The following is a 12,005-nucleotide window of genomic DNA, read 5'->3' as shown; positions in this document are numbered from 1 at the left end:
TGTATTTTGTCTGTTCATATTGTGATTGTATTCTACTATATATTCATTACAGTTTTACCACTTGATCTACCATGTTCTTTACTACTTGAATAAAAGCCATTCTTCAGATTTTGACATTTAGATTTCTGGATTATTAAAGTAGGATTGGTTATGCTGTTTGTCTGATTATACTCAAGCCAACAGGAAGTTATAGTGAGCACAGAACAAACCCTGTACTAGACTCTTGGCTCAGCTTGGCTCAGCTGTAGTTCCCTGTAGTTGGCAATTAGAGGTACAGAACTAGTTCCTGGCATTGAACACCTAGTGATTAATGGTACAGCGCTAGTTCCTTGCTCTGGGCAGTTGGTGACTATAGGCACTGTTGCAGTTCCAGGCTTCAGAGAGTTGATGATCACAGTTACATTGCTAATGTCTGGCTACAGGCAGTTGGTAATTGCAAGTACAGCACTAGTTCCTGGCTCTAGGCAGCTGGTAATTGCAGACACATTGCTAATTCCTGGCTCTGGACAGTTGGTGATTGCAGGTACAGCAGGTACATTATGCATCACAAGTTTCCCATTGGGACTATAATGGACCGAAGGAAAAATACAATTGTAGGTATTTATTTTATTTTATTGAGGGACATATTTATTTCATTGGGGAACATATATTGGACACTATTGTGACACTACGGGCCTGAGTAATTAAGAAGAGTAAAGTATAAAAAAGGAGTAACTTTAAATCTGGGCAAAATCATGTTGCATTGGAGGGGGAGGTAAATTTAAAATGTGGGGGGGGGAGATTTATAGTTGGGATAGGGCATGTCCTAGATTAACTTTAAAGTTCAGTGTAAAATTAAGCTATCTAGGATTTGTGTGCTAGATGAAAAAACAGCCAGTATTTAACTTATGTGCAAAATAATAAAATAATTTGCACCCCTTGCATTGTAACATGGTTTTTCCCAGAGAGCACTTACTCCTTTTTTCCCTTACTCTCCTTAGTGACTCAGGCCCTACAAGTGCAAATATGTGGCAATGTCGGTACTTGTAGTTCTACAAGCGAAAGTATACAGCAACAGTCATGGACTGTCAGTGCATAATAGGTTGACACTCTAATTTTAAAATGTTTATCTTGGTACTCAATGATCAGCAGTACCAGCAGGGGTACTGTACTATTAGCATTGGGCCAATACTCTCTAGGTATGGGGGCCCCACCAGAGGACCAAGCCAGGTACTGAACAGGCTGGGTTATTTAGCTACTGTAAGGGAGTGTGGACACTTTTATATACTTTATTTATTTTTTTCAAAAACTCAATTTAGCCCGCCTGTATGGCACCTACCTGGCCTGTTAAACTGGGCACCGGCCATCTCAGCTTGTAGTCCAAATAGGGAAACTGCAAAGCAAAATCATTTTACATTACATGTGGCCAAAAACTCAAAAGTTGGGTGCGGACTCAGATTTCAGGCTCCAAACATCATGATGAGAAATCTTGCCATTTGTATCTGGAAACCGCATCTGAAGTGTGGAGACTTTCAAACAGCACAATAAACCACAGTTTTATACCTCCCACCCTTAGGGGTAGATTCAATTAGCCGGGTTGTTCTTTTGAACGATGCGGCTTGCGCATTATTACCGTTACTACGGTAATCTCTCCGTTGATTTTTGCTTGCAGCTCTGTGAGCCGTGAGCAAAAATCAGCAGAGAAATAACTGCAGTAACGGTAATAATGCAAAACTATTGCCGCAGTATTGGTAATAATGCGCAGGCTGCCTTGTTCTAAAGAAGAACCCGGCTAATTGAATCTACCCAATATCTCAAAAATATTTGGCTTTGGCTGTCTTTACTAGAGCATGGAGGAATCACTGATACCTACGATCATTTTTAAGAACGTTAAACAGGAATACTGAACAGTGCATTTTCTCTTCATGCTTCGTGTATAAAAGTTGTAATTTTGTTGTTTGATATCCTAATATATCACTTATTAATTGTGTTTATTTTCACTCTCTATTTTATTTGTTATAAATGATTAAACACATGGGCACAATATCTGCATCATTAACAAATTTTACTTATATTTTCAGCCGGTTTGGTACTAAGTGTGCGCGATGTGGCAGACAGATTTACGCCAGTGACTGGGTGCGAAGAGCTCGAGGGAACGCTTATCACTTAGCCTGCTTCGCATGTTACTCCTGTAAAAGGCAGCTGTCCACGGGGGAAGAGTTCGGCCTGGTGGAGGAGAAGGTCTTATGCAGAATCCATTATGACACCATGATAGAAAACCTGAAAAGGGCAGCTGAAAATGGTAAGTTGTCAATTTTAAATACGCATTTGGAAGATGGACTTAAAAGTTGACAGAAAAGTTTGAAAAGACGGAAATGTAATTATGAATCTACCTTCGTTAATTGGCAAATTTTCCAGCAAGTCTGAGTTTTCTGTTTGACTGTTTCTCCTTGAGCTAGGTTCATGTGGGATGTGTGTGATCATACCCAGAAGCCTTTGCTTACTGCTGAGATTTCATAGCTCCTAAAAGTGAGTTGTACTAGATGAAGTTGTTTTTACTGTGATTCAAGATGCTCCTGCTGTGTATGTTGTATTGTTTCTATAAACTTCCTTCTTTTGTGCCTTACACTTAAAAGCTATGATGAAGCTATTAGTCATGGCAACAGCTGTGCAGGTGACAGAATATTTCCGGTAATCATCCTTATGTTAGTTACAGATGTTAAGGAAACACAACTTTGACGCTTCCCTTGTCAAGATACTCTGCAACGTTCTATAAAATATCCCTCTCTCATTGCACCAGTGGCGGATCCAGGGGGGGGCGATCGGGGCGATCACCCCCCCCCCCCCTAGCAGGGGCTTGCTGCCGACAGTTGCACACTGTGCCGGTCCGTTCAGCAGTGACAGTTTGCTGCCCGGCTGCTCTGATTGTGTTTTAAACACAATCAGAGCAGCGGGACAGTACACTTTCACTGCTGAACGGACCTGCACATACTGTGCAGCCGCCGGCAGCCTTAGAACACATAAAGGGGGCGGGGCCTAAATCGCCCCCCCTAAAATCGCCCCGGGTAGGGGCAAATGTCTGGGTCCGCCCCTGCATTGCACACAGATTAGTCATTTCTTGTCAATCAAAATCGAAACCTTGAAAAACGCAAAGCAATGCAAAAATCTCAGGGAAACTATAACTTTTTAAGTGAAAATTTTGTTTGTTTTGTACAGATTAACTATCTGTAAAGCATATTAAGAAGTAGGTTTTGGTGCGAAAAACAAAACACGCCACTATTCTTAAGTGGATGACTATTTGTTTTGGCAATGGGTTGCAGACCCTCCTACCCAGTACAAAATATTCTGCTTATTAATTTCCTACTTATTTTCCTATTGCAGACATGTGGGCTGAACTTATTAATTGATGTTTAACAACACCCTTCTAAGAAACTGAATAAATCAACACCAATAAATGCAACAGAAAAAAACAGGAAAAAAATTAGTTTGGCAGCAGAGCATTTTGAACCCTGTGTAATAAGGGGGCTGAAAAGATAATAATTCAGAGACACCAGCCTGACACATTTCTTCTGGGAGATAGTTATCTGCTCCTGAACTTAATACTGGCTTTCTAACTGAAAATTACCCCCAGGGGGTAAATGTATCAAGCTGAGAGTATTCCGGCGGGTTTGAAAAACCAATCAGATGCTAGCTATCATTTATTTAGTACATTCTACAAAATGAAAGCTAGAATCTGATTGGTTGCTATAGGCAACATCTCCACTTTTCAAACCCGCAGGAAAACTCTCAGCTTGATACATTTACCCCCTGGTCTTGATTAATTAATGTAAAGTACATGTTTTATAGCAATCAATTAATGAATTGACCCCACAGTAATTATGTCAGAGAATCAGTGCTGGGAGCAAAGAACTATATATATGAAATGCATGAGGTGCATGTGTCTTCCCTCTTTAATTCAACTGAATTTTGCAGGCAGGCACTTTACAAAATAGTTAACCCGCTGGTTATCTACTAGCATTCAAACCCTGTGTCTGACTTGCATTTGTATTACAAAAGCAAAGCACGCAAACATGCTTAAAAAATAAAAAAACATTCTCTGTTATGAGGCCATAAGCATTTATGTGAGTGTGAGAAAGCATGTGCGTTTGTATGTGTATGTGTCTGTTTGTGTTTTGTATGTGTATGTATCTGTGTGTGTTTTCTATGTGTATGTATCTGTGTGTGTTTTGTATGTGTATGTGTCTGTGTGTGTTTTCGTTGCAGTGAAGTTTTTTGGACACTGCTCGTTTCATTTCAGTGTGTTCAAAGCATGTCACCGCTCTTGAAAAAGTCCTGTGATCTCTGTGGTGGTGCATTGGGCATATGCTCACTAAGGGTTAGCATGAGCGCTCTAAGCAGCGTATGTATTTTTCCCATTGATTTATTTGGCCTGTTTATTTCTACAGCCAATTCATTTAAATTAATTTGTGCACTATATGTAGAAATTCAATTGAAATGAAGGGCCATAGCAATGGATAGGCCATGGGCATGAATGGAGGTGCACACAACTGGTAATTGTATCAATTGTAAAGCGCTACGGAATATGTTGGTGCTATATAAATAAATGTTGATGATGAAAAGTTTACCTACTCAATAGCTCATTCAGTTCATCTACTCTACTCATGTGTGATCAAAGCAGTGAGTCACTGAGACTTTTCATACCACCAGCCAATCACATTTGGGTTATCGTGGGAAAAAACAGAGTTGTGATTGTCTGAGCAGCTAAGGGGAGTCATGGTTAATTGATTCTTCTCTCATTTGTGGAGGAAAGCCAAGCAGAGCAGGTTGTGCTGTCATTTTAGGTTTTTTTTTGTTTTTTTGTCTTTTTTGTAGTAGCCTTTGGATTAAAAAAAATATATTGGATTTCTTGTTGGATTACAAATAAAGGAAATACAACATTGGATTCCCTTTGGATTAAAAGAAGGTTTGGGTTTTCATAAGAGCATTGCTTTACCACATAGAGCTAAAAACGTGGAAAAATAATACACACTTTTGTGTTTATATGATACATCTGTTTGCCAATTACTCATCAATTACACCAAAGTCATGTAAACTGCACTATCACTATCAACTGTTTTATGATGTTAGTATACATAGGGGCAGATTAAATTGACCGCGTTACTCTTGAGAGTATGCGGCCTACGCACTATTACCGTTAAAGCAGTCATTTTAACCCAGATTTGTGCTCGTGGCTCCCTGAGCTGCGAGCAAAAATCAGAGCTGAAATTACTGTACTAACGGTAATAATGCGAACTATTACCGTAGTAACGTTAATAGTAAGCGGGTCACGTTACTCTTGAGAGTTCCCTACACAGCTAAAAAAAGCAACTGTGAGCAAGTAGCCTTGAAACTGTCTAACACTATGGGGCACATTCAGTTAGGATTTGCTCCCGCGATTATGGTACCGCAACATCGCGGATTTCCGTGCGCAAGGGGTGCAAGGTTCACGATGTTACGGTACCGGAACCCATGTAGTCGCTCATAATTGCGGTCCGAATCCTAATTGAATATGCCCCTATATTTGTTTCCTTTGTATATGCCTAATGTATATACAGTATATTAATGTTAATATTAATTTGAACGTAAAAAAATATTCTTGCTATAGGACTTTACTAAAATTATATGGTGGTACGAATAAGTTTGCTTGTAGAGCTCACCATTTAGTACAGTTCCACTGCTTCCTTTCTCTTCCCCTGAATCCATGAATTTCATCTCAGACTTCTCATATCAATCTAACTGTGGAGTGATCATCCTTTTTAGAATATAATAGCTTGGAGTTGTGGCTTACTGGCAAGGCATATGTGTGACATCATCAAGGTGGGGTATGATGTCATTGGTCATGTGGTCAGGTCCTGAAACAGTTGACAGAAAACAGGCATACAGGCTAAATAAAACTATGCCTAGTATAGATACTGAGCACAATTAAGCAGTAACATATTTTGAGGTTAGTGTCCTTTTATAAACAGTTTGACAATAATTTTAATAGCCTAAAGTTGAAGCTTTTGGCAAAACAGACTGACTTAATGATTGCCATAGATGATAACTTTTGCATGTGTGTATTTATAGCTCCAACTTCCTGTAAATAGATGAATACATCAATGAGTAGCATAGTAGACAATGTACACATGCATTTTTGTTGTTGCTTGTCAAAAAGATTAATTGTACATCATTGGTTTTACTGTAACAAGATACATGAGAAGTCTATGCATTTTCAGGCAATGGTATTACATTGGAAGGAGCAGTGCCATCGGAACAAGACAGCCAGCCAAAACCAGCAAAAAGAGCACGCACATCTTTCACAGCAGAGCAGCTGCAGGTATGACACTGAAAGCCGTTGGCGTTCATGCACAGCGCATAAGACTATACCCATAATGCTCTCTCTGCTCTAGGTGATGCAGGCACAGTTCGCTCAGGATAACAATCCTGATGCACAAACACTTCAGAAACTCGCAGATATGACAGGATTAAGCAGAAGAGTCATCCAGGTTAGTATTATAACAAAATGCATGAGTTGTTATTAAATTGCAATCCTAGTAGATTAGCAGTATAGTAGTAAGGAACTGTGTGGTATAAGTGGTAGTGGAACACATTGTTTTGACTCCAAAAGCTAACATGACAAATTGGTCCCACATCCCCCAGAAGAGCCACATTTACCATTCTGGGTGCTAATATATAGTACCAAACCCCTTGCGTGGTTGCTAGAGTACAATAGAGAGCTCAGATCCTGGAAACTAGTTTTCAATTAAACCCATGCCCTGATTACTAGTGTAAATACAATACAATATATTACAGTGCCTAATATCTGTTGTCTAGTATATGTACAATACAGACCTTAATCCGTGTAGTTAATGTACAATATATAGCTTAGACAACAGTAACATAGTGTACAATACAGATACTAGACCCTAGTGGCCAGTGTAAAATATACAGCCTAATTCCTGATAATCAAGTGTACAATAAAAAGTCCAATATCAGGAGACCAAGGGCCTGAGTCATTAAGGAAAGTAAGGCAAAAAAGGAGTAAATGTTCTCCGGGACAAACCATGTTACAATGCAAGGGGTGCAAATTAGTTTATTATTTTGCACATAAGTTAAATACTGGTTGTTTTATCATGTAGCACATAAATACTTGATAGCTTTACTTTTACACTGAAATACAAAGTTGATCTAGGACATATCCTACCCCAACTATAAGTCTGTCCCCATATTTAAAATTTACCTTCCCCTCCAATGCAACATGGTTTTGCCCAGGTGCAAAGTTACTCATTTTTTTTTTTTTTTTTTGCTGTGCTCTCCTTAAATACTCAGGTCCCAAGGGTCCAATACAGAACCATATCCCATATCAAATAAAGACCCTGTTTCTGATGGCCAAAGTCTCAATATAGAACCTAATCGCTTAGTGGCCAAGTATACAGTTTGTAGCCCAGTTCATAGTGGCCAAGTGTACAACACAGATACAAAGACCAATCGCTAATACCCAGTGTTTAACATATAGCCCAGTCTCTGGTGGCCAGTGTATAATTGTTATATATAGTCCAGTTCCAATACATATTACTGATGCTGGTGTCCTTTAAAAATTGTTTGATTCAGATACTTAATGTTTCAGTAGTTTATTTCATACATACATGATATAATATTGATTTGCTGATTTTTGTAAAACAAATTTGAAATCCCCAGGTTTGGTTTCAGAACTGCCGAGCACGACATAAAAAACACACGCCGCAGCATACAGTGCCTCCACCCGGCCCTACACCAACCCGTCTCACCTCTTCACTTTCAGATGACATTCACTTCTCCCCCTTCAACAGTCCAGAGAGAGCTAGAATGGTCACATTACATGGATATATAGAAAGTAAGTAACACTACTGCGCCTTGGTACGGCGTCAACTAGCCCATTAGATAATGGGGTGGCTGATTATATCTCTGGGATCCAAGATGAAAATGATTACAGGCACCGCCTATCACATCAATGATCATTACTGTGATAACAATAAATTGAGAAGTGGTGAACTTCCGGGATATGAGAAGTCAAGCGCTGTGCAGTAGAGTGACAAGATGCAAACTGTTACAAAACAATTACAATGTTATAACAGTGCTACATATAGATAAGAGGTATATATATATATTACTTACATTGAAATATTTAAATGAAAGCTATTTGCGCTAACTTAAACCTGTCAACAACGATTAGATGTGGTGAAGACAGGCATGTACATGGAGAAAGAGGACTCTTAATTTTTACCAGATCCAGGAACTATTAGATACACCATACTAGAGAGCGCAAATAAGTTTTACTAATCCTTTAGAGAACATAAATGTGAATAAGTAACTTAACTTATAAGTGGGAAACTTAACTTATAAGTAGAAGGAAATTCAAATATGTTGCCTTTGGGCAGAAGACCCAGGGGTGAAGATGAGCGTGTGTACATAATATGCCCGCCCGGTGAAGAGAGGGTCTTAATTTTGGCAAGATTCAAGTTACTGTTAGATACACAGTATCAGAGAGTGTATCAAACTACTAGTGCTAGTTAGGGACTTCTGGTTCTAAAATAAAGCCTATGGGGTATATTTACTAAACTGCAGATTTGAAAAAGTGGAGATGTTGTCTATAGCAACCAATCAGATCCTAGCTGTCATTTTGTATAATGTACTAAATAAATGATAACTAGAATCTGTTTGATTGCTATAGGCAACATCTCCACTTTTTCAAACCCGCAGTTTAGTAAATATATCCCTATGGGGCATATTCAATTAGCTTCCAGGATCGTGGCATTGCGTGGGCGCGTACATAAAGTGCAATTACGGTACCACCACATTGCAGATTTCCCTTCGCAACCCTATGGGGTGCAAAGGGAAATTTGCAGTGTAGCGGTATCGGGAAGGAGGTGGCCGCGAATAGCTGCGATCCCGGAAGCTAATTGAATATGCCCCTATGAGTCTATTACATTTAATTATAAAGAAAAGAAATGTCCACATAGATATACTATTCAGTTAAGTAACAATGTCTTAAGTTATGTCGATATCTTGCTGCTTATAATTAAACTGAAAAATGTGCAACATTAAGCTAAATGTTTGTTTTTATTCATGCTTTTAAATTACATCATGCTGGTGCAGTTCCACATTATTTACACTTACTATCAACAGTTGTCCATTTAGACAGCCATGCTAGGTTTAAAAACTAATCACATTTCTGATTATCACTGTACAGGTCAGGTACAGTGTGGGCAGATGCATTGCAGACTCCCCTATGCTGCTCCCCCTGTGCATCTCAAAAGCGACATGGAACCACTGTCTAACAGAGGAGATAAGGTATGTGTTACTGTATATAGTACTTCAATTTACGTTTTAAATACATTTTATGTAGTTTTAATTACATAGATATCCCAAGTGTTAGCATTACTATATCTACTTTCACTGACATATTTAAGGTAAGGCATAGAAGACATTTAAATTCGGTGGAGTCTAAAGGTATCTATATTAATATTAGAATGATATTTCATTGTTATTAGATATAAATAATTATGTCCAACTCACTATGGCAATGCTGTTGTCACTAGATCTTATTATGTGTTTCTATTTCAATTGCATTTCTGGCAGAATATAAAATATTATGTGGATCTTATTTAAGAATGTGATACAATGTCTGCAAATGTCCTGTAAGCTATGGTAACTTGTCAGATCTATTTGTGTACTGCAGTTTAGAAAATAAAATCAGCTATCTAATTGGTTGCTATGAGTCACAGTATATTTATGCACATTGCACAGTTTTATCAAATAAATTCAATTGTTTTAAATTTATAAGGAGTGAAGGTTATATATAATATATATATATAGATATGTGTATATATATATATATATATATATATATATATATAGATATATACATATATATATATATATATATATATATATATATCTACTATATAAATGCCTAGTGGCGTGTGTGAAAAAAAAAAACCAAGCTGCAGCGCCACCTGCTGGGCAGAGTTATACACTGACCTATATATTTCTTGAAGGAGAAGTGACAGTTGGGAGTGGTTGGTGGTTGCCAGGGGGGAGTTTTTAACAGCTTAAGTAGCTTGATGAAGGATGTGGCAATGAAGATGAAGGATGAGGTGATGGAGAAAAATGATGAGGTGGTGACATGTGGACAAAACCACGTTAAAAAAGGGCGCTTGCGTCGGGAAGTAACGCTCTTCCCCTGAGGAGGCCTGGGCTAGGCCCAAATGCATGACAAGAATCTTTTTAACACCTTAAGTAGCTTGATTTGACTAGAATGCATGAGTATCATGCACGGGTTAACTTGTATATATATATATATATATATATATATATATATATATATATAGATAGATAGATAGATAGATATATATATATATATATATATATATATATATATATATATATATATATATATAAAATAAAAAAAAGAAAATTACAGGAGCACAAATGAAAATTATAGCTAATATCTTTATTTGTAAACATTACCATTTCTTCTGGCAGGTAATCCTTTTTCAGTATTAAACATCATCTTGTGCCATGGGTGATGACATGCTGCCCTTCAGGCCTGGGTGGTTAAGGATTCGGCAGAGATTGACACCCAGCACAGAAGACATCATGTGTTCCCTTTGGCTTTTATCCTTTATGAGTAAGGTGGCCAATATATAGTGGAGACTTTCATTTTTCTTCAAAAGAACGGAGACTTTGATTCTTGGGATAGCAGCTAAGCATCACATTAAGCTGGATTTCATATGGGTATCAAATCAATGCAACCCATTATCAGAGGGAATTTGTCATCCACGGCATTTGTACTGAAGACCAATTACCACCGGAGTGAGGAGACCTCAGCAGCCTGAAAAGGTTAACTAAAGAACAAACAGTTGACCTAAGATGAGATGTTTTGCCTGGTTGGATAATGCTCATTCAATAATGGTGTCCGGTTTTAGCCATGATTTGTATAACTGTACACATCGGAGTTTTTTTAAGACATAGCCCTACCTATAACTTGAGTTGTTGGTACAGTAAAATGTCACAATCTGTGACTTAAACTATCAGTTCTAACCTCTCAAAAAGCTTTAGATGTTTCTACCCCAAACATCCTGTGATTCATTATACCACATTAACACTCTACAATTTCTTGATTTGCTTGTCTTTAGTTCCCCACACCTCTGCTGCTTGGAAGAAATCAGTCTTACACAAGAACACAAAACAAAAAATATGTTTGATACGTTATAAAAGAGATTGAGCTGCAGTCTGTTACCTCTCCTTGGGCGTCAAATTAGCATTTGTTTATGCAGAAAATTATTGAAACATTTCTCACCAGTTACTGCTATAATTTTTGGGAAGTCAATCCCACAGCCCAAGTCACTGATTTGTATGAAGAACTGTATTTAGTAGCAATGTGTGCTATTGCATTACTTTTTATGTCATTTGGGGAAACTGTTCTCAATTTGATAAGAGCACTTCTGTTAGCATGGCGTTTACTTTGCCCTGTCAAAAATAGTTTGAAAGACAACTCCTGATCGGCATTATAATACTGATGTAAATCAGTATACAGTATATTATCTGTTTATCACTTTACAAAATATGAATACGTCTCTTGAATAGAATATATATAATATCTACCCCCACCAAGATTACATATGGATCTACCAACTTATTACATGCTGTTTATTTTATGTCTCACTCTCGATATTAATGCCAATCCCTCGGCACTGCAACTACAAAGAATACATATCATTTGCAGACAGGCATTTGAGACCAGTGGGTAAATTTATCAAGCTGCGGATTTGAAAAACTTGAGATGTTGCCTATAGCAACCAATCAGATTCTAGTTATCATTTATTTAGTACATTCCACAAAATGACAGCAAGAATCTGATTGGTTGCTATAGGCACAATCTCCACTTATTTAAACCCGCAGCTTGATAACTTTGCCCCCAGATATTGTAGTGCATTTCCACGTCTTGTTTTTTGTCATTGCACTTA

The 12,005-nt window shown here is 38.0% G+C and overlaps 1 protein-coding gene across 2 annotated transcripts in view; it reads left to right on the top strand.

Annotated features, from left to right (window-relative positions):
- The window catches only part of LHX6 (LIM homeobox 6), a 129,440-nt gene extending 117,643 nt beyond the window's left edge, over positions 1 to 11,797 (top strand). For both annotated transcript variants that reach the window (XM_075184755.1, XM_075184754.1), the window contains 6 exons: positions 2,061 to 2,281; positions 6,234 to 6,334; positions 6,408 to 6,503; positions 7,696 to 7,870; positions 9,227 to 9,327; positions 10,522 to 11,797. In XM_075184755.1, the coding sequence (XP_075040856.1) occupies positions 2,061 to 2,281; positions 6,234 to 6,334; positions 6,408 to 6,503; positions 7,696 to 7,870; positions 9,227 to 9,327; positions 10,522 to 10,542 (715 nt within the window). In that variant the 3' untranslated portion in view covers positions 10,543 to 11,797. The remainder of the gene's footprint in view (positions 1 to 2,060; positions 2,282 to 6,233; positions 6,335 to 6,407; positions 6,504 to 7,695; positions 7,871 to 9,226; positions 9,328 to 10,521) is intronic.
- The last annotated feature ends 208 nt before the right edge of the window (positions 11,798 to 12,005 follow it).

This window comes from Mixophyes fleayi, chromosome 9, assembly GCF_038048845.1.
Source record: "Mixophyes fleayi isolate aMixFle1 chromosome 9, aMixFle1.hap1, whole genome shotgun sequence".
Taxonomy (NCBI): domain Eukaryota; kingdom Metazoa; phylum Chordata; class Amphibia; order Anura; family Limnodynastidae; genus Mixophyes; species Mixophyes fleayi.
The sequence above is the reverse complement of the archived record's forward strand: the minus strand, read 5'-3'. Positions and strand labels throughout refer to the sequence as shown.